Source organism: Mus caroli, chromosome 19 (genome assembly GCF_900094665.2).
Source record: "Mus caroli chromosome 19, CAROLI_EIJ_v1.1, whole genome shotgun sequence".
Taxonomy (NCBI): domain Eukaryota; kingdom Metazoa; phylum Chordata; class Mammalia; order Rodentia; family Muridae; genus Mus; species Mus caroli.
In genome coordinates, this window is record NC_034588.1 from 55,187,942 (window position 1) to 55,206,921 (window position 18,980).

Genomic DNA, 18,980 nt, shown 5'->3' on the forward strand with positions numbered 1-18,980 from the left:
ATGCATACATATACATATATATGTATATATGTATGTGTGTGTATATGTGTGTGTGTATATACATATATATATATACATACATACATATATATATATATATATATATATATATATCATGAGTTGACACTGATAAAACAGAATTCAGATGTCATATTTCAATGTGAATTTCAGTGCCATAATAGATTCTGATCTGATGAGTTTGGCTTTGTAGGCAGAAACGTGCCCACAAAGCAAAAACCAGAGACACAGCTTGGGTTGCTCATTTCAAAGTTATTTTCCTGTGTAACTCAAGCAAAGGGGACTTCCTTATTGTGGCTATTTGTGTTGACTGGACTCTCCTGTTTTATAGAAAAGATAATTGGCCCATTTCACTGGTCACTTGGATTATGTGACTTCTAACCCACATAATTCTGTTTGGTTCTAACAGTAGATGTTTATTAACTACTGTTGAATGAATTTTGTGGGAGGACACAGTCCTGGAATGTCCTCCTGTTCTAGGACTTCACAGATTGTAACCAAGCCATCACTTCAGAGTAATGCTCCTGTAAGCATGTTCAAAGCACTGCCAGTGCGAGGCTTCACTCAAGCAACAAAGTAGGACCGAGCCCACCTCACAGAACCTGATCTAGGACAGGGTCACTCAAGTACATCTGGCAACACCGGACAGGCCTTGGCTTATCTCTCAGCTTTCCCTCTGTTGCTAGGACTATCTAGGGTTTCTGTGCTGTATCTGTCCTCATTATATTCTCTTCCCTCAAATCTACACAAGCTCTTCGGTGGCAGCAGAGTCTAGATCTAAAGAGAAGGCAATGGTTATGCTGCAGCCGCGTAGTTACTATGTAACCATTGCACATCTCCGTACATCAGACACCTCAACCAATGTAGCAGGATAGAGAATCCATAAGAGTGTTTACATCTGTGGCCCGCCAGTTTTTAACAAGGAAGCCAAAAAGCGTATACTAGAAAGTGAAAATTCTCTTTGATAAACTTTCCTAAGTTTTTTCAGGGAGATAACATGTCCACCCGGAGAAGAACATCGTTCAAAGCTTCCCTTCCAGCATATGGAACAATGAACACAAAAGAGATACGGACTCCAAGTTACAAGCTGAAACCACAAACATGCTAGTAGAAAATATATGGGAGGTGCTTCATGACCTTTGTCCAGACAAATATTTTTTATCTTTGACTCCAAATTTACAGGCATAAAAAGGGAAAAAAACAAACAAACTAACTAAAAAAAAAAAACGTAAGTGGGCTTGCATCTTTACTCAACAGCTGGGTGATACATCTCTCTTTGTGCCTCAGTTTCTCTGTGCATAAAGAGACACTAACAATACGTCCTGCCTGGTGTGGTAGCTGTCAGGGTGAAATGAGATTGTTTGGAGCACTGTTTGTACTTGAACCACGGTGGCTGGAGGCAGCTGTTTCTGTTTTGGTTTTTGACAAGGTCTCTTGCAGCCAGGGCGGGGCTCACTCGCTGGGTAGTCAAGGAGTACTTTGAACTCTGACCTCTTGCCTCTACCTCCTCATGGTTGAGATGTGTTGAGATGGAATCTATGTATAAGGTGCCAAGGGTAGAACCTAGGGCTTCATACATGGTAGGTAAGTACTGTACCAAGTCGGGTCCTTCCCCAGCCTGGCTGCTGTTCCTTAGCACTATGAAGGATGGATGACCTTGCTTAACAGGAGGGCCCTTTGGCCTTTACCCCAGTTCTTAGGCTATTTTAGTGCATGAACTTGACACAGAAACACGATTAACTTAGGAGCGAGTCTGGGGGTGGGGGGCCCACCATGCTTGCTCTGCGAAGACTTATCTGCCTCGTGTGAACTGGCCAGCTGCTTCCAGGTACACAGATCTGAAGGCAAATCAGGGTCCAGTCTGTCTTGCAACTGTGCAGCCTTTTGAGGCTCTGGTGGAATAAAATGGACATGCTGGGGAGTGCTAGATGGGATCTGGGGAGGGGGCTCCTGAACCCCAAACTGTTCAAATGAGAGGGAGAGACCACTGCAGCCTGCTTTAAGCACTGTGTTTCAGATTGATTCACTGCACCACAGTAGGAACAGGTTAATGGAGCTGGAGACCATGCGAGGGTTGTTGGGAGGCCAATTGAGTGTGCTTTCAAGGTCTCTGCCTGAGTGTTTCTAGCCTGAAAGGGGAGGGAGGCATCAGAGAGAAAACTCTCTTAACAGATGTTTCCCTTTACCCACCCTGCTTCCAGGGCTTCCCTGCCTATTGTCCATGAGAGAGAGAGGCCCCCACATACTAGGGTTGGCTGCTGTCTGTCTTTTTTTTTTCTTGGAGAGGAGGGGTTCATGTTGGAAACAGAATCCAAGGTCTCACTCACACATGCTGAGAAATCACTCTGTCTTTGAGCCACAATGGATCCCTTTTTTGGTTTTAATTCTTTTTACTTTTATTTTGAGACAGAACCTCACTAAGTCACTCGTCTGCATCCCTGGCAGGCCTGGGGCTCCCACTCTGCCCATCTCAGTGCAGCTGCATGCAGACTGAGACCTGCACCCCGCTGGGTGGTGAAATCAGGGCCTGCAGAGGAGCAGAGCCCTCTTGGCGCGGAAAGAGTCTTACAGACACACAAGGAAAAGCTACAGGTTTTTCTGCATCTTTATTTTTACAGTCATTATCCCAGGCTTGTGGGAAGATCTGCCTGCCATCCCAAGCTCATGTGTAAATACACACACAGTTGAAGGACAGACTTAAGAGGAGATTAACGGATAGAGTTCCCATAGCTCTCGTGGCACACTGTTTGCTTGGACTGCAGTCCAAACGATAAGGCTGGAGCATAAAAAGGTCCCGGTGGGTCCCAGGACAGCAGGCACCTGGCTCCTGTGATCACAGCAGCCACCTTTGCATCTGCATTTCCAGCCACTAAAAGGCAGAGGTGAGGCAAACAACCCGGCAGTCCCCAGAGACTTTGCTGGAACCCAGGCTCAGTATGTTTGACGTTGTTGACTTTGTTGTAGATGCTGATTCTCTGGATAACCACTCTTCTCCTACTGGGAGCAGCTCAGGGTAAGCAACACCGCAGTGCCTCAGGGTGGTTAATGTGTGCTCCGACTTCTGAATGCCTTCACTTTTTTGTTCTTTTATTGAAAATAGATTTTTTTTTCCTACACAATATATTCTGATTTCAGTTTTCTCTCCTTCCACTCCTCCCAATTCATTTCCACCTCCCCTCCTCCTGATTCATACCCTCTCTGTCTGTTGTTAGAAAACAAACAGACTTCTAAAAAAAATGATAATAAAATAAAAATAAAACAAAAGGCAAACAAATCTGGATATGAAAAAAAAGTCCCAAACAAGAAATAGAGCCAATTACAAAGTATAAACACACATGTAGATGCAGACACATACATGTTCACACACACAGCCCAGTGATTTTGAGCTCAGCCACAATAGCTTCCTCCTGAGCCCATCCATCCTCTCTCCCCAGGGAAAGAGGTTTGCTATGACAACCTTGGATGCTTTTCTGATGCTGAGCCCTGGGCAGGGACAGCTATCAGGCCCCTAAAACTTCTCCCTTGGAGCCCTGAGAAGATCAACACTCGCTTCCTGCTATACACCAATGAGAACCCAACTGCTTTCCAGGTAAGACTTCATGAGCTCTGGGGACACCCTCTTATCTTTGTACCTGTTTCCCATGCCCTGCCCCACCTTCTGGGTGAGTGACTGCTTCACAGCTGTGTAGCTCCTGCTAGCTCTTTAGCTCTGGCCTGAACATGAGCTTATTGTCCAACAATCCCATAGGTATGATAACTGTGTAAGCCCCATCCCAGACCCAGTGGAGATGTCAGAAAGGCCTCCTGAGGAGCTGACTTTGTGCTCAGCCTTGAAAGCCTACGCAGTGGCCAAGGCAGGGGTGGAGATGGGGAGAGATAGGTTCAAGGAACAGGTTGACAGAAACCTATAAACCCTTTCTGTTTGTCACAGACTCTTCAGCTTTCTGACCCATCGACCATTGAGGCCTCCAATTTTCAAGTTGCCAGGAAGACTCGGTTCATCATCCATGGCTTCATAGACAAAGGAGAGGAGAACTGGGTGGTTGACATGTGCAAGGTAGGGAACATCTCTCACCCACATAGCCCTGCTCTACTGATCCATCACACTTTACACAGACACAATACATAAGCCTGAAAGCAAAAAGATCTTCACAGGCAACTGGAATGCTTCTCTTCACCAGATCCCAACTCCTCTCCCATTTCTAGTTTGAATTTGTAGCCCAAAGCAGGAATTTGCTGTGGGAACTCCCCCTTCTCCCATGACCAGGCGTCCTGTTTTGCTATGGTTCAGAAGCCACTCACAATTACCATTTCTGCTAATGAGGGATTGTGGAGTTTTGTTTGTCCAACTCTTCTCCACAAGACTTAGAGGCATGTGTCTGTGACCACTTATTGAAGACACAAAGGACTAAAGGTTGACAGGGTGACTTGGAAGAGGCTCAGTAGAGAGCAGGATATTGGGTAAGGAGGGCAGCCACAGGAGGACACAGACCCACACATGCACATGGGACACGGACATAGAGGCACACATGGCTGTACATATATAGTCTGCACACAGGTAACATAGTATTTTCTTCTCTTACTATGTATACAGATTCCGTCTATTTGTTTCAGAAATTGTGCAGCCACCTGCCTTCCACACGTGCAGAAATAACAGAACCAAATGATAATGGTGACAAGAAAAATTAGTTTGTCCCTCTGCACCTGCCACCCCCTGACCTGACCTTAATAAACATAGGGTCCAGTGACTGCCCCAGACTTTCCCAGGTCTGGAGGTTTCCCAGGGTTGCTTTGAGAATGGACATCTTGAGGAACTTGAGCACCAGGAACTCAAAACATCAGAAATGTTAGCACCGTTGTCAAAACGTTAGACGGGAGTCTCAGATGTCAGGGCCAGCCGGCCACGTGCACGGACTGTCTGGGCTCCAGGATGCTCTCCTTAATTCCCCAATCTCTCCCACATTAGTGCTCTCCTATTTCCTACCAGCCTGAAGTGTGTGTTCCCCCCATGAAATACTATATCATTTTGACTGGATAATGACACCTCCCTCCCTCATTATACCTCAAGAAATGCCCAGTGGCCTGGCATGTCACCTAAAGGACCTCTCACAAGCAGAATCATGAGGTCACATAGACACTATGCTGAGGCCATTTCCTGTCACAACTAGAGTCCTTTAAGGCCATCATCCATCCCCATTGTCAGATTTGGTTAAAGAAATCAGAGGAGCAGGCTTTTTCTCCATCTTTAGGGATGGAGGGATTTAGGGACTTTCTCTGCTGCTAGATTTACCCTTGTGGACTTCATTCAGGATGCCCTGGACAGAGTCCAAACTGTCTCAGCACCCCAGCTAGAAGACACGAGGGACCCTTCTGGTCCCTGGCTGAAAGGTGTTCCCCATGCCCTGTGGTGATACTGTGTCTCTCCAACCCTAGAACATGTTCCAAGTGGAGGAGGTGAACTGCATCTGCGTGGACTGGAAGAGAGGCTCTCAGACTACCTACACGCAGGCTGCCAACAATGTGCGAGTAGTGGGTGCCCAGGTGGCTCAGATGATTGACATCCTTGTGGTGAGTGGGCCGGCATGGGGGTGGAGCGCCAAGGTGAATTTAGGAATTATGAAAGAAGTTGACACCACCTTAGTGGCACACGAGTAAGGGAGGTGTCAGCTAACTCTTAGTGGTGGGATTTTATTATCCTCTCCTATTTACAGTTAAAGAAACCAGGGCACAGGGAGTTTAATCAGCTTGCCAAAATATAGAGCAGGTGAATAAAAGAGTTGTCTTGGGGCCCAGATCATCCAGCTACCCACAACACAAGTGGCATCTGTGTGAGGCAAAGCCTAGTATTGCAAGGAAAGCCACACAAAACCAGGGGTGGGACATGCAATTGACAAGCATGGATTTCCTGTGATCTGGCTTCCTGAGACTCTGTGTCTCTGAGACTCTGGGTCCTGAGACTCTGGGCCCCTGTGACTCTAGGTCCCACTCTTGCTGAGAAATCTTTCCTGTCATCATCATTTCAGTTCTTTCTTCCTAATTCAGGAATTCTTTGCGGCCAGTTTCTGTACCAGGTCAAAGTCCTAATATTCCCTATCTCCAAAGTCATAGGTCTACAAAGAACCAACTACTTCTGCACCCCTACAGAAATCAGAACCTGTTGGGTTTGTGCAGGAAGCAGTGTAGACCGGTTAATGAGAGGCCTGTTGAAGGATATCACAGAACAGTATATATGGATGCCTTGGTTGTCGTGTGTTTCTAGAGCACAGGGACAATAGAATATGAGGAGGTAGAGGAGGTTAATGATATTCTAGGCCTTCAAGGACCTACATGCAGGAAAGACTTGCAGTGAACACAGAGTGTGATCTATTAGAGGGATCTAGAGGTAGGGGAGTGGGTACGCAGGCTTTACATAGGAACATGGGGATAGTTAATCCACCTTGTATGTGGGCATGGGGTAATATTTGGGAAGTCTCCCCAGGAAAAGGTTACTGAAGACAGGATCTTTAGATAGTACTTGGTACTAAACCAGGTTTATATCCATGGTATAAACCAGGGAAAGCAACACTGTTTGAGACCACGGGGTTTTAGCTCGAGAAGAGTCTAGGAAGGGCCATGTTGAGTCAGGAAAGCTCTGAGATTCTTGTCAGGAGCCAGAGAGCAGGGAAAGTTCGCAGCAGGAGAACCCATAGTCCAAACATGTCCAGCACATGTGATCTCTCCTCTTTAGAGAAACTTCAGCTACTCCGTTTCCAAAGTCCACCTCATTGGCCACAGCCTAGGAGCCCACGTGGCAGGGGAAGCAGGAAGTCGGACTCCAGGTCTTGGCAGGATTACAGGTAAGGCCCCAGGTCCCCATTCCAGCAACCCCAGAATGGTCACAAGCTAATAGCCCAGCTGAGAGCCGTCCCAAACCCCTTGGCTGTGGCAGGATGTGTACAACCTATATGGGGATTTTAGGAAGCTTCTAAGAAACACACAGGCCATCACTGTTAGCAAGGTGGCTGTGTTTCTCTGTGATACCTCTGCTGTGACTATAGTCATTCCTCCCTGGGGACCACCCTTCCTTGATGAGGGCCATGTAGCAGCTTTGAACACCCAGGAAAGCTAGTGTGCAGAGGATAACTACTATGAACATGACCAAGCAGACTCGAGCAGGGACTGCTCTACCCATTCCTCGCCTTCTTTTTGAAGCCAGGGGAAGAGTGAAACCTGCTTCCCACTTTTCTGCTGGTAAAGGTTCCTACCCACCATATCTTCCAAAAACACCCTTTAACCGACACCATCAAAGCAACCTTCAAACACAGCAAAGCCTTTGTATTATAACGAGAGCAGGAGAATATTTCTACATGAGAATTTAATGCCATTATAAAAGAAAGCATAGGCTAAGTTCTGATTGGCTTAAACACTGCACAAAGCTTTTTGTGTTCCTCATCCAATCCTTAGGACTGAAGAAACCCAGTCAGGCAAGCAATAACTTGCCTAAGAGTGCATAGATTACATGATTCCATGCCAGTCTTTGTGCCACATGTTGCATATTGAATTATTTAATTAACAACTATATATAATTAATGAAATCATTACCTTCGATTCATGAAATAGGAAAACTGAGATACAAAATCTTGAATGACTTTTGCAAAGTAGCTTAGTAGAGATTTAGAGCCAGGTAACCCATACAGGCCCAAGACACTGGTTTTGTTTTTGTTTTTGTTTTTGTTTTTTTTTCACTAAAATAAAAGAAAGAAAATGAGAATATTAAATATGAAACAAACATGCAAGAATCTGATGTAGAAAGAAATCCTTGCTCACACATAATCTGAATTCTTTTGCTCATGTGCCACAAAGCACCCTGTAAATAAAGGTCACTGAGACTCCATGTCCCCATGTTCCATACCCAGGCAATGGCACTGAACTACTACAAGTGTGGTACTGTCCAATTTCATAATCCCCAGCCTGTGCAACCTGTCCCTCATGAACCTACAGTTTGACACGTTTGCCATTCCTTTTAGGACTGGATCCTGTAGAAGCAAATTTTGAGGGAACCCCTGAAGAGGTCCGGCTTGACCCCTCGGATGCTGAGTTTGTTGATGTGATTCACACAGATGCAGCTCCCTTGATCCCATTCTTGGGTGAGCCCCATGGTGCTCTGGCCTCTAGCTGTGGAAAGGAGTGGGGATGCTTTAACCCTAAGAGCCCTGTGCATCTCAGAACCTGTCTCATTGCTGTACAAATATTTTAGGCTTTGGAACAAACCAAATGGTGGGACACCTTGACTTCTTCCCCAACGGAGGACAGTACATGCCCGGGTGCAAGAAGAACGCTCTGTCGCAGATTGTGGACATAGATGGCATCTGGTCAGGTACAGCCTGGGTGGGGGGCAGTCTGGGAGGATGTTGTTTCTTTGTGAAACTCAGTGCTTGCATTAACTAATCTGTGTGTGTGTGTGTGTGTAGGTAGGTGTGTGTGTGTGTAGGTATGTGTGTGGTTGTAGGGATGTGTGTATGTAGGTATGTGTATGGTTGTAGGGATGTATGGTGTGTGTATGTAGGGGTGTGTGTGTCTGTTGTCTTGTAGAGGTGCACGTGAGGTATGTGTGTAGGTGTGTGTGTGTATAGGGGTATGTATCTGCTGTCTATGTAAGGGTGCGTATGTAGGGGTGTGTATCTGTTGTCTGTGTAGGGGTGCGTCTGTGTAGGTGTGCATATGTGTAGGTGTGTAGGTGTAGGTGTATGTTTAGGGGTATGTGTATAAGGATGCCTACTTGTGTGTGTGTAGAGGTAGGGGTGTGTGTATAAGGATGCGTACTTGTGTGTGTGTGTGTAGAGGTGTGTGTGTGTGTGTGTGTGTGTGTGAAGGGGTATATATCTGCTGTCTATGTAAAGGTGCATGTGTGTGTATAGGGGTGTATGTCAGGTGCATGTGGAAAACTTTCTGTGTCTTTCCTTAGACACGATGCACCCTTTAATAATGACACCAGGTTCCCTTGGCCTAGAGAAGTATCTCTACTCGGCCAGCACGATCGAAGCATGTGCTGCCACATTTAGCTTCTTTTTTAGCATGGGTTTTGGGCATGAAACCCAGGTCCTCATACTTTCAAGGCAAGCATTTTACGGACTGAGCCATCGCTCTCCTCAGCCCCGCAGCAAAACTTAATAACGAAAATGTACTTCCTTTTAAGATTATACAATGATTCTTTCTGCATATTATTTCTGAAAAAAAACAAATAACTATGTAATTCTCATGTCTCAGATCTACTGATTCTGTATTTCCCTCAAACATTGTCCTCCATGTGCTGGAATACATAAGCCACAAGGAATCAAAAAGCTCTGTACAATCCCAGCCATCAGCTGGCAGTCATCTCCCAGAGAAAGGGAAGCGGCAAGAGGGATCATGCAGTAGATCTCAAGAGAATTTTCCTGAAAACGTCCCTGTGAATCAGTTCTGCAGCTCAATACTAGGCAGCTAGCTTCTGTCCTGTACCTAGAATAAGAGTATCCAGAGATGTGCATGGCGAAGCCATCTCCAAAGCGCGACTCATTGCTCACTTATGGTGAGGAGGGCAGTCAGACGAGGGAGGCTAAAAGGAGGACCACTTGCTGCTGATGAGCACATCTGGGGTTAAAGGGCATCCTTCTGTTACAGCTCCAACGCTATCTACTGAGATCAAGAACTCAAAAGTCATTTCCAGCCATACTAATCAACTAGGACCATTCAAGCCAAAACCCTTTGTAGTGTGATAGAATCTTACTAGGGTTCTTTCTATTCAATCAAAAGGGCTCAGATGGCCTCTATGCAAACATTAAGGCCACATGTCTGGATTTTGACTGCTCCATCAGCAATGGAGAGTGGCTAAGGCCAGGTTGAGAGGGTTGCTGGGACATTTATCAGGTGGCTTGGGTGAGGACAGGGAAGAACACTGAGGGAGAGGGGGTAAGAGGAACGCTCAGGTGAAGCCACTGGAAGCTACTTTTACCTTCTTGTGCATAAGGGTATTGTGACAATGCCCTAATACTAACTGTGTCACATCTGGAAGAATAAGGCACATCTGGTTGTGTCTCTGGGGATTTCCAACCTTGTATCTGGACACAGAGGCTGGAGGGACAGTATTGAACCAGATGAACTTGTGCTCATTACAGCTTTCCCCCTTGCTAGCTGGAATCTATGAATCATTGTGGATAAGTTTATAAAAGTGGTACTGTAACATCTGCCTCCTAGGAAAGGGGGTGGGGGTTCAGCAGACAAGGCCAACGAAGTAGCCAGAACATTATGCCCAACGTCTAAAGCCTTGTTTGCTTATTGTCATTATTGTGAATGAATTATGATCTTAAATTCCACTCTGGACCTATTACAGTTGAGAAAGAGAGGCATAGATCTGTCATAACCTGCTCTCAATCGCCTGGACTGACCTCCTGCCTTGTCCCCCCAGGAACCCGGGACTTTGTGGCTTGTAACCACCTGAGAAGCTACAAGTACTACTTGGAGAGCATCCTTAACCCAGATGGGTTCACTGCATACCCCTGCGCTTCCTACAGGGACTTTGAGTCTGTAAGCTATTATTCTGCCATGAATGAAGAGCACCACACACTGAAGTCCTACTGTGTGGGGTTCCATTATGCCTTCTCTCTACATGCTACACCCTCAGAATGCATACACAGATGAACCACACAGAAGAGGATGATCAGAGAACAGATCACGTTGATAGGAGCTTGGGAGGCATCCTGCAGAAGGGCACACTGGAATCTAGCTTGAAGAGAAAAAAAAATCAATAGAGATTAGAAGGGGAAGGAACATGCCTTTCTGCAGATCAAACATAGAAGGGGATGTGTGAGGAAAGTCACCCCCAGTGCAGACTGGAGGAATAGCAGATGGTGGGATTCTCTGTGCCAGGCTGGTCACAGCAAAGAGACATATACTATGGCATACTGCTGCCTGCCTCTTTGACTCATAAGAGCTAGTTGGGACATCCTTCATTAGCTCCATATGTGTGACATTATGCTGGCAGCCTACAGTTGGCCAGGGTTGAAATATTTACATCATAGAAATTGGCAAACTCAGGGCTGTAGCTGTAGTTCATTTGCTTGGCATGCACAAAGTCCTGGGTTCAATCCCCAGCACCCCATAAACCAGGTATCAAAACCCAGACCTGTGATGCCAGCATTAGGGAGGAAATAGCAGAAGGATCAGGAGTTCAAGGTCACTCTCTACTAGATAGTGAGTTCAAGCACAGCCTGGACAACATATGATTGGGTCTTTAAAAAAGAAAGAGTTTACTGTTGGTAAACTCTACAATCAATACGGAGAGTTGACACCACCACCACATGGCTGCCTGGGAAACACAGTTAACTGATGGGAACAGGGCCCAAGATGGCAGTGCTGTTAAAGGTCCCTGATAATTCTAACATGCTGCACATCACAGCGAGTAGTTGTGCTGAGATGAAGAGAATTCAGAGACCCTGAGCTCTAACTCCCTTCCCTTGCAAACAAGGGAACTGGGCTGCAAGGGACTGAAGCGTCGTCTTTTTCTAGGTATTGTAGGAAGACAAAAACCTGCCTTCACAGCTCTCTGTTCTCTTTACCAGAACAAATGCTTCCCCTGCCCAGATCAAGGCTGCCCACAGATGGGTCACTATGCTGATAAGTTTGCCCACAAGACAAGTGCGGAGCCACAGAAGTTCTTCCTGAACACAGGAGAAGCCAAGAACTTTGCACGTAAGTTGACTACTTGGCCAGGTCAGGAGAGGGTTATACAACCTGATTGATTTCTGAACACGCTTGGATGGCCTCAGAGGAGGATGTGCCTGCCCTGAGTGCTCCATGCATGACTCCACTGAGACACAGAGAACAACCCAGCTTCTTCTACATGATCTCCATTCTGTGGAACAACTGGAAGTCATCGCTGTCATTTGTGAGGTTGAGGCAATTTGCAGGGCTTTGGGAACAAGTAGCTTGAATTTTACCCTCTACAGTTCATTGCTCTCTCTCTCTCTCTCTCTCTCTCTCTCTCTCTCTTTCTCTCCGTCTCTCTGTCTCTCAGTCTCTCTTGTTTCTGTGGCTCTCTTTCTGTTTGTCTCTGTCTCTCTGCGTCTCTCTATATATGTCTCTTCCTGTCTTTCTCTCCTCTTTGTCTCTCAGTCTTTCTCTGTGTCTCTCTTTGCCTGTCTCTGTCTCCCTGTCTCTGTCTCTCTGTCTCTCTCTGTGTCTCGTGTGTCTCTCTGTCACACACACACACACACACACACACACACACACACACACACACACACATTCCTCTCTATTCATTCATCAGACATACTTGGTACTGGTCCTTTGCCAGGCAGGTCTGCATAAGGTACATCCCTTTCTTTATCATGTGCCCCTGGTACCTGTCTTATGTAGAGGGAGGGGCTAGCTGAGAAAGGGATGTTTCCTGTCCTAAGCATGCAGTATTCACTCAGAGGCCAGGTCTGGATTAGGCATGTTTGCACTGTTTATGATAATTTAGTTTAGCGGGTTCCATGAAGTGCCACCCAATAAAAACAGAAACAATGATGTATAAGACTCTGTAAAAAAACGATATGCCTTCTGTGGTTTCTAAAAGTCAGGTGTATTGAGGTATATCTTATGTAGAGGAAGACTCATCCTTTGTAAGGCATAGTTCTGGTCTGACAAACAAATAGATGGATAGCCAGATTCCATGGCGATCTGGGACCTTCCCATCACTATAGATACACATACCTACATTTTTTTTTTGTCTGATTAATCAACCCTCACTGATGTGGCAATACTTGGAATACTTGCCTACATTTTTAACAATAATGAAGGAACCATTCAAAGCCATGTAGTTATTCCCCCACCAACACTTATTTGTGGGTCACAGATATGGGCCACTAGGTATGAGGATTAAGGATGACCAAGACACTGCTTTGAAATTTATTAGTCCTTGGACTGCAGCCTTAGTTGGGTGGAGCTGCTGCTGGAGTAGAGCATGGGAGACTTAACCCTGGGAAGGGAGAGGGCAGGGACAACATTTCTGGAAATGTGAAGAGTGACTGTGACTTAGACAGAGGTATACATGTGTTTATATATGTGTGTAGGTAACTTGGTGAATTTGTGTGTTTATATGTGTATGGATTGGCTGCACTATGCAGACCTGTGTATATATGTATATGTATGTGTTTGTATGTGCTATGCCTGTGTATGCATGTGTATTTGTGCATGCAAACAGGCCCTGGAACAGCACCCTAGGTAAGTTTACATGACAACTTTGTGAGCACCAGGGATCCTAGGGATGGAGAGATAGGAAGGACCCACATTGGAGGTGCTCTGCAAGCTGATTCCTGGGCTGCCCTCCCATGGGTGGCCTGGAGGCCTGGCTCCTCTTCTTGCATAATACACAGCACCACCATCCTGGAGCAGAGCTCTCGCCAGCAAAGGGCTTGCTCAGCCCTGTTGGATCCAGAGGCCATTGGCTCCATTTGGCAATTTAAAACCCACAACATGGCTATTGAACCTGAGGGGGTAAACTATTTATCATGAATTTAACTCTAGGCAGTCATCCGTGTTCTTCTTACTTGATGGTACTGGTCCAGAGGGGCCACCGTTGGGTGCTTATTTCCGGCATAGATTAGCAAGTAAGACATTTTGTACTCTGTGCCTTTGTGTAAGGGGTGGGAGTGATGGTTTTTTTTTGAGGACCCCTATTTTCTTAATCAATATGGTGACCTCTCCCTTGCTTTGCCTAGGCTGGAGGTACCGTGTTTCCTTGACATTCTCTGGAAGAATGGTCACAGGCCAAGTCAAGGTGTCTCTGTTTGGAAGTAAGGGCAATACTCGCCAGTACGATATCTTCAGGTAATCCCTGCAGAGTGGGCATAGCACTTAAACATTTACATCTTTAGACATCAGTGGGTTGCAAACTTCTTTATGCACAAAAAATAATTCTATACTGATAATAATTTTTAATTTAAATCTAACAATTTCTTTCTCTCTCAATAGGGTATGTTTTAAATATCTATTATTGTACCATGTATATTGATTAGCCTGATTAGATATACTAAGCTAAGAAGATAACCTACTGTATAGACAATTCTTCCCGAAAAAAAAAAAAACTAAAATAATTTGAGAGAGGGTTTTCTTTTTTTTTTTTCTACAAAAAAAGAGAAGTTAGTTTGAGTTTAAAAGCAATCCTAAATAATAGATTAGGGTTGCCAGCTCATTGCCAATTTTTCATCCCTCCATCTTTGATTTGAGGATGAATTTGACAGAGACAAGTTATTTTAATAAGGATAAGAGTGGAGGGACCTCGTCCTTTGTGAACTTTACAGTGTGCTTCAGTGAACAGGAATTTTTCTCCTTCTTTATTTCAAGGGGAATTATCAAGCCCGGTGCTACGCATTCCAATGAGTTTGATGCCAAGCTTGATGTGGGAACAATTGAGAAAGTCAAGTTTCTTTGGAATAACCACGTGGTAAACCCAAGCTTCCCCAAAGTGGGCGCAGCCAAGATCACTGTGCAAAAGGGAGAGGAGCGGACAGAGTACGTATCTTCCTTTGCTGAGTTGTCTCGTGATGTTTGCAGAGGGTGTCAATAGGGGAATCCCCTCCCCCAGTACAGAAAAGGGGGAAACATCATTTGAAATGGGACACAGACTGAGCAGAGGGGACAGTACTTGCAGAATCCCACCCCCACCCCCAGCTCCCTCTTTCCTGCCTGAGCAGGCTCAGGACCTTCAGTAAAAATGAGAGCAGCTGGTATGGAAAGAGATGACCACCCGGGGAGGCAGAACCAAGCTCCATCCACATCCAGCCAACAGAACCTTCCTGGTGGCTGGGTGGGAAGTGTCAGCTGCTGGTGGGCTGTTCTTTGGGATCGGTGGTTAAATGGGGCCAGGAAACCCAAACCCTTGGAAACTCAGATGCAGATGAGAAGGGTTGGCAGAGTGGCTTGTGGTTGATCCAGGGATCGTCAACTTGCATGGATGGACTTCTAAAGTCACCCCTGTTCCCATAAGGTGGGAAAGCAGAGAGATCAGACTGGTTAGGTAATCAGCAGGACCAGGCATCCTCTCAGTAGGACAGAGAAGACCCAGGCTGGCCAGTGGAGAGCCTTCCCTCCAGCCTCCACTGTAAGACACTGCCTGTAGAGTCAGTTCCTAAGGTCTGTTAAGACATATTTCTAGGCCTGGATCCTGCAACTGTGTGGCTAAAATCACATTGGAATCCCATCAGAATGTCACTGGACTCCTGAAGGTTTTTGAAGAGAGAGGTGCACTTTCTGGAAATCAAACAGGTCTAGTGGAGGCTATGGCCCTATGTCTGATGGTTTGTCCAGTGGTTGAACACAATGGCTTTGCCTATTCACTCTCTATGGAGAGAATCTCTTAAATGTTTTATACATTGTCAGGTGGTGGTGGAACACACCTTTAATATCAGCACTCAGGAGACAGAAGCAGGCAGATCTCTGAGTTCAAGGGCAGCATGGTATACAGAGTGAATTCCAGGACAGCCCAGGCTACTCAGAGAAACTTTGTCTTGGTGGGAAAAAAAAAAGTATGCACTTATCCGTAAAATAATATGAGCACATGCCATGGTGCACAAAAACTCAGAGGACAGCTTGCTGGAGTATGAGTTCTGGGGAGTCAATCCCAAGCCTGGCTGCAAGTGTCATTACATGCTGAGCCATCTTACTAATGTACAAGTCTCTCTCCAGGGATTCTGGTACCAAGTGGTAAAAATAGAAGAAAATGAAAGCCCTCTTCAAAGGTCACAAACTAGCTTGGGGAATAAAAAAAAAAAAAATTGGCGAGTAAATTATTTAGATATTCTACTGCTGTGAGAATTGCCAGGGACACTTGTTATTAAATAACACTAATAATAATCATAAAGTTAAAAGTAGTTAATATAGTGGCGCAACCTCCTCTTGACTCCTTCTCCTATGTAACCTGATGAAGTCATCTCAATGGGATCCCGACCTGCTGACTAGAATTTCTTCCAGGGATGTGAGACCAAGAGAGCTCACCCTTCCTGTATTATCCCCACCCACTCGGTACCCATTGTAATGGGACTTTGACAAGGAGTGTGCACCAAACACCTGTTCTGACAAATATCAGGGAAAGCAAAGGTAGAACTTACATGGAGGATGTCACTTCAGGCACACATGGCAGGTCACATGACCCAGGAGGACAGCAGAGACCACAGAGTGTCTGAGAGATGGGGGCAGGAGGGAAAGGCAAGGACAGCAGGTGCTGATGGGGGTGAGTAAGAGGTAGCCAGGTGGCTGTCAGTAGAGCCTAAAGGTAGGGCTGCCAGGTTAAAAGTTCTAGTAAAGACACGCTCAGAAGAGAAAGTTGGAGGGGTAAACAAAGACGAAAAGTTTTGTTTCGTTGCTTACAGGAGCATGGAGAAAGGCTATAAAAGGTGCAGAGCACCCTGCCAGGGGCTACTCGGATGGAAAAACAGTTGGGATAGAATGTCAGAGCTCACAGAGCCTCAGAGGAACCCTTGGTTCTTCCACAACCACAGAGATAGCCACTGTGTCTGCTTAGCCTCATGTTAGAAAACGTTTTCCATTTGCCAGGAACTCTCACATAATTATCATGGGAGTCTCAATAACATGAGAGGGAGCCCTCTTGTACAAATGAAGCTATCAGCAAACAGCAAGCAGTAATAGCTGGAAGGTGGGAGAGAGGTGGGGGACCCAAGGAGAAAGCCACACTCTCCGGCCCTGGAAGACAGGCAGGGAGATTGGGGTGGGTATTATTATAAAAGAAGATATTGACTGTGGTATGAGGCAGACTTGCAATGATATCTTGCACTTTTACCTCATGCCAGCTTTCTGCGCTTCAGTGTCCTCTCCTGCAAGGCAGCGCTAACCATAAGACCTCCTCGACCATGAGTAGTGTACTTTATACAGGTGAACCTTTTGATGCACTTGCCTGCAACTGAGAGCTCAGTCTATCATAGATGATATGCATTCAGCTGAGACTTAAGAGTGACTAAGGAAGCATTAGTGACAGTCTCTAAGCCACCCTGCTGTGGCCACCAGTATCTGTTAAAATGGAAAAAAAAAAAAAAAAAAAAGGAGTGTTGCCTTAGGAAGTCTCAGTCTGTGTATGACAGAACCAGTCACGGATCATCTTCAAGCAACAACGGACCCAGCCCTAGGCTGGGTGGGCGACTTCCTAGAAACTCAGTGGTTGCAGCCACAGCCTTAGTGTGTCTCTCCCAGGCTTCTGAACTTCAAATTCCTGTAAACTGTTGCTTAACCCCCCAGATAGCAGAAGCTTTCCTAAAGGTGACAGAGCACACCAGTGCCAAACCCTTGTGTTTCTTTACAGGCACAACTTCTGTAGTGAAGACACCGTGAGAGAAGACATTCTGCTCACTCTCTTGCCCTGTAAAACCTCAGACACAATGTGACCTCTTGGCAACACCAATAAAATCATCAGCTGCACCTACCCACACAGTGTCCATCTCAGATGTTCTCGGTCACCCGCGGGGACGTTTAACAACTCAATAGTTAAAGCATTGATGAACATCTCTCTGCATGTGGGTCTCTCATCATAGCATCCAACAAAACAGCACCTTACGCCCACCCCACCCCCGCCTTGGTCACTTCTGTGTCAGTCAGGGAGTAGGAAGATGCACAGAAGTAAAGGGCGAGTGACCAGGGGACTCTGCAAATCCTTGTCCTCACTGGCATCTTCTTACAGGGGAAACTGAGGCAGAGAGCAGGAGGTTCTATACTCACTCATGAATTCATGTCCCCACCAGGAGTGACAGTCAAGTTCAACTCCACTCGTTCCTTCCTGACCCAGCTACTGACTTGGTGGGGTTATGGAAATAGTCTACCATGCTAATTTCCTGGCATTTTAGAGGTGATAAATGGGGTTTGGTTTGGGTGGGGGAGAAGCCTATGGTGGCTCTTGTTGAGACCCCCAGAGACTCATTTAAGCTCCTTTGCATAGCTTGACTGCAAGTCAGGCTGCTTAGGGTCCTCTCTCCCTCCCTCCCTCCCTCCCTCCCTCCCTCCCTCCCTCCCTGCCTACAAGCTCTGAAGTATGATTTAGAATAGATTCTAGGAAATGAAAGATGCAGACTTTCCTCCAGGAATTACTGGGGACTCTCAGTCAGTGAGCCCTGACATGGGTCACGTTCACACAGACTCAGGTGTAGATACTTTCAAGGTAACCTGGCGTCAAGCATGCTGTGTCCAAAATAGCCAGACATGAGCCGGGCGTGGTGGTGCACGCCTTTAATCCCAGCACTCGGGAGGCAGAGGCAGGTGGATTTCTGAGTTTGAGGCCAGCCTGGTCTACAAAGTGAGTTCCAGGACAGCCAGGGCTATACAGAGAAACCCTGTCTCAAAAACAAAAACAAAAACAAAAAAGAAAACAAAATAGCCAGACACACATGTCAAAAATTTGTCGAAGGACAATAAACTGACAAGCCATGTTGGCTGCAGGTCACCGAGTGCCCCTGGCTTTGCTTGACCAGCATAGCTCTGGCCATGGACAGCCACAGTCCTTTCATTCTAGTCTTAACTACTAATATTAACTCTCAGATCTTCCTTCACACGTTACGTCAGATAAGCAGACAAGATCTGAAGTTTGCAAACCACAGGACAGAGCTGTTCACAGTACAGAATTGTCAAAATGCAGGTCCAGGTGGCAGGCCATTCCAAGTACCACTGTGAAGTGGGCTGGGTGTCATGGATATGGGTATGGGAAATCTACACTCAAGCTGGAGTCTGGGGACAGGGATGGCAGTCCTTCCTTGTGGTAATCTACCTGATGGTGACTCATAACAAAGGACCAGATAGACGATGAGCCAGCCTGCCTGCCACATCTGTGTTGGAATGCCCCTTGCATAGTCCCAGGTCTGGGGTGACTGATACAGTTTCTAAGTGTGACATGGTAGAGTCACAGATATTGTTCATTGACAGAAATGATCAGTTTGTGGCTTGCAGGGTGAAGGCAGATAGAGACT

The 18,980-nt window shown here is 46.1% G+C and overlaps 1 protein-coding gene across 1 annotated transcript; it reads left to right on the forward strand.

The window, feature by feature from the left end:
- Nucleotides 1-2,744: 2,744 nt before the first annotated feature.
- On the forward strand, nucleotides 2,745-17,449 carry Pnliprp1 (pancreatic lipase related protein 1). Its single transcript, XM_021152138.1, has 13 exons — nucleotides 2,745-2,900; nucleotides 2,983-3,031; nucleotides 3,453-3,607; nucleotides 3,950-4,075; nucleotides 5,452-5,586; nucleotides 6,746-6,854; nucleotides 8,025-8,144; nucleotides 8,255-8,374; nucleotides 10,442-10,560; nucleotides 11,595-11,724; nucleotides 13,737-13,845; nucleotides 14,362-14,529; nucleotides 17,330-17,449. The coding sequence occupies exons 2-13, from the start codon at nucleotides 2,983-2,985 to the stop codon at nucleotides 17,409-17,411; spliced, it is 1,422 nt and encodes a 473-aa protein (XP_021007797.1). The 5' UTR covers nucleotides 2,745-2,900; the 3' UTR covers nucleotides 17,412-17,449.
- The last annotated feature ends 1,531 nt before the right edge of the window (nucleotides 17,450-18,980 follow it).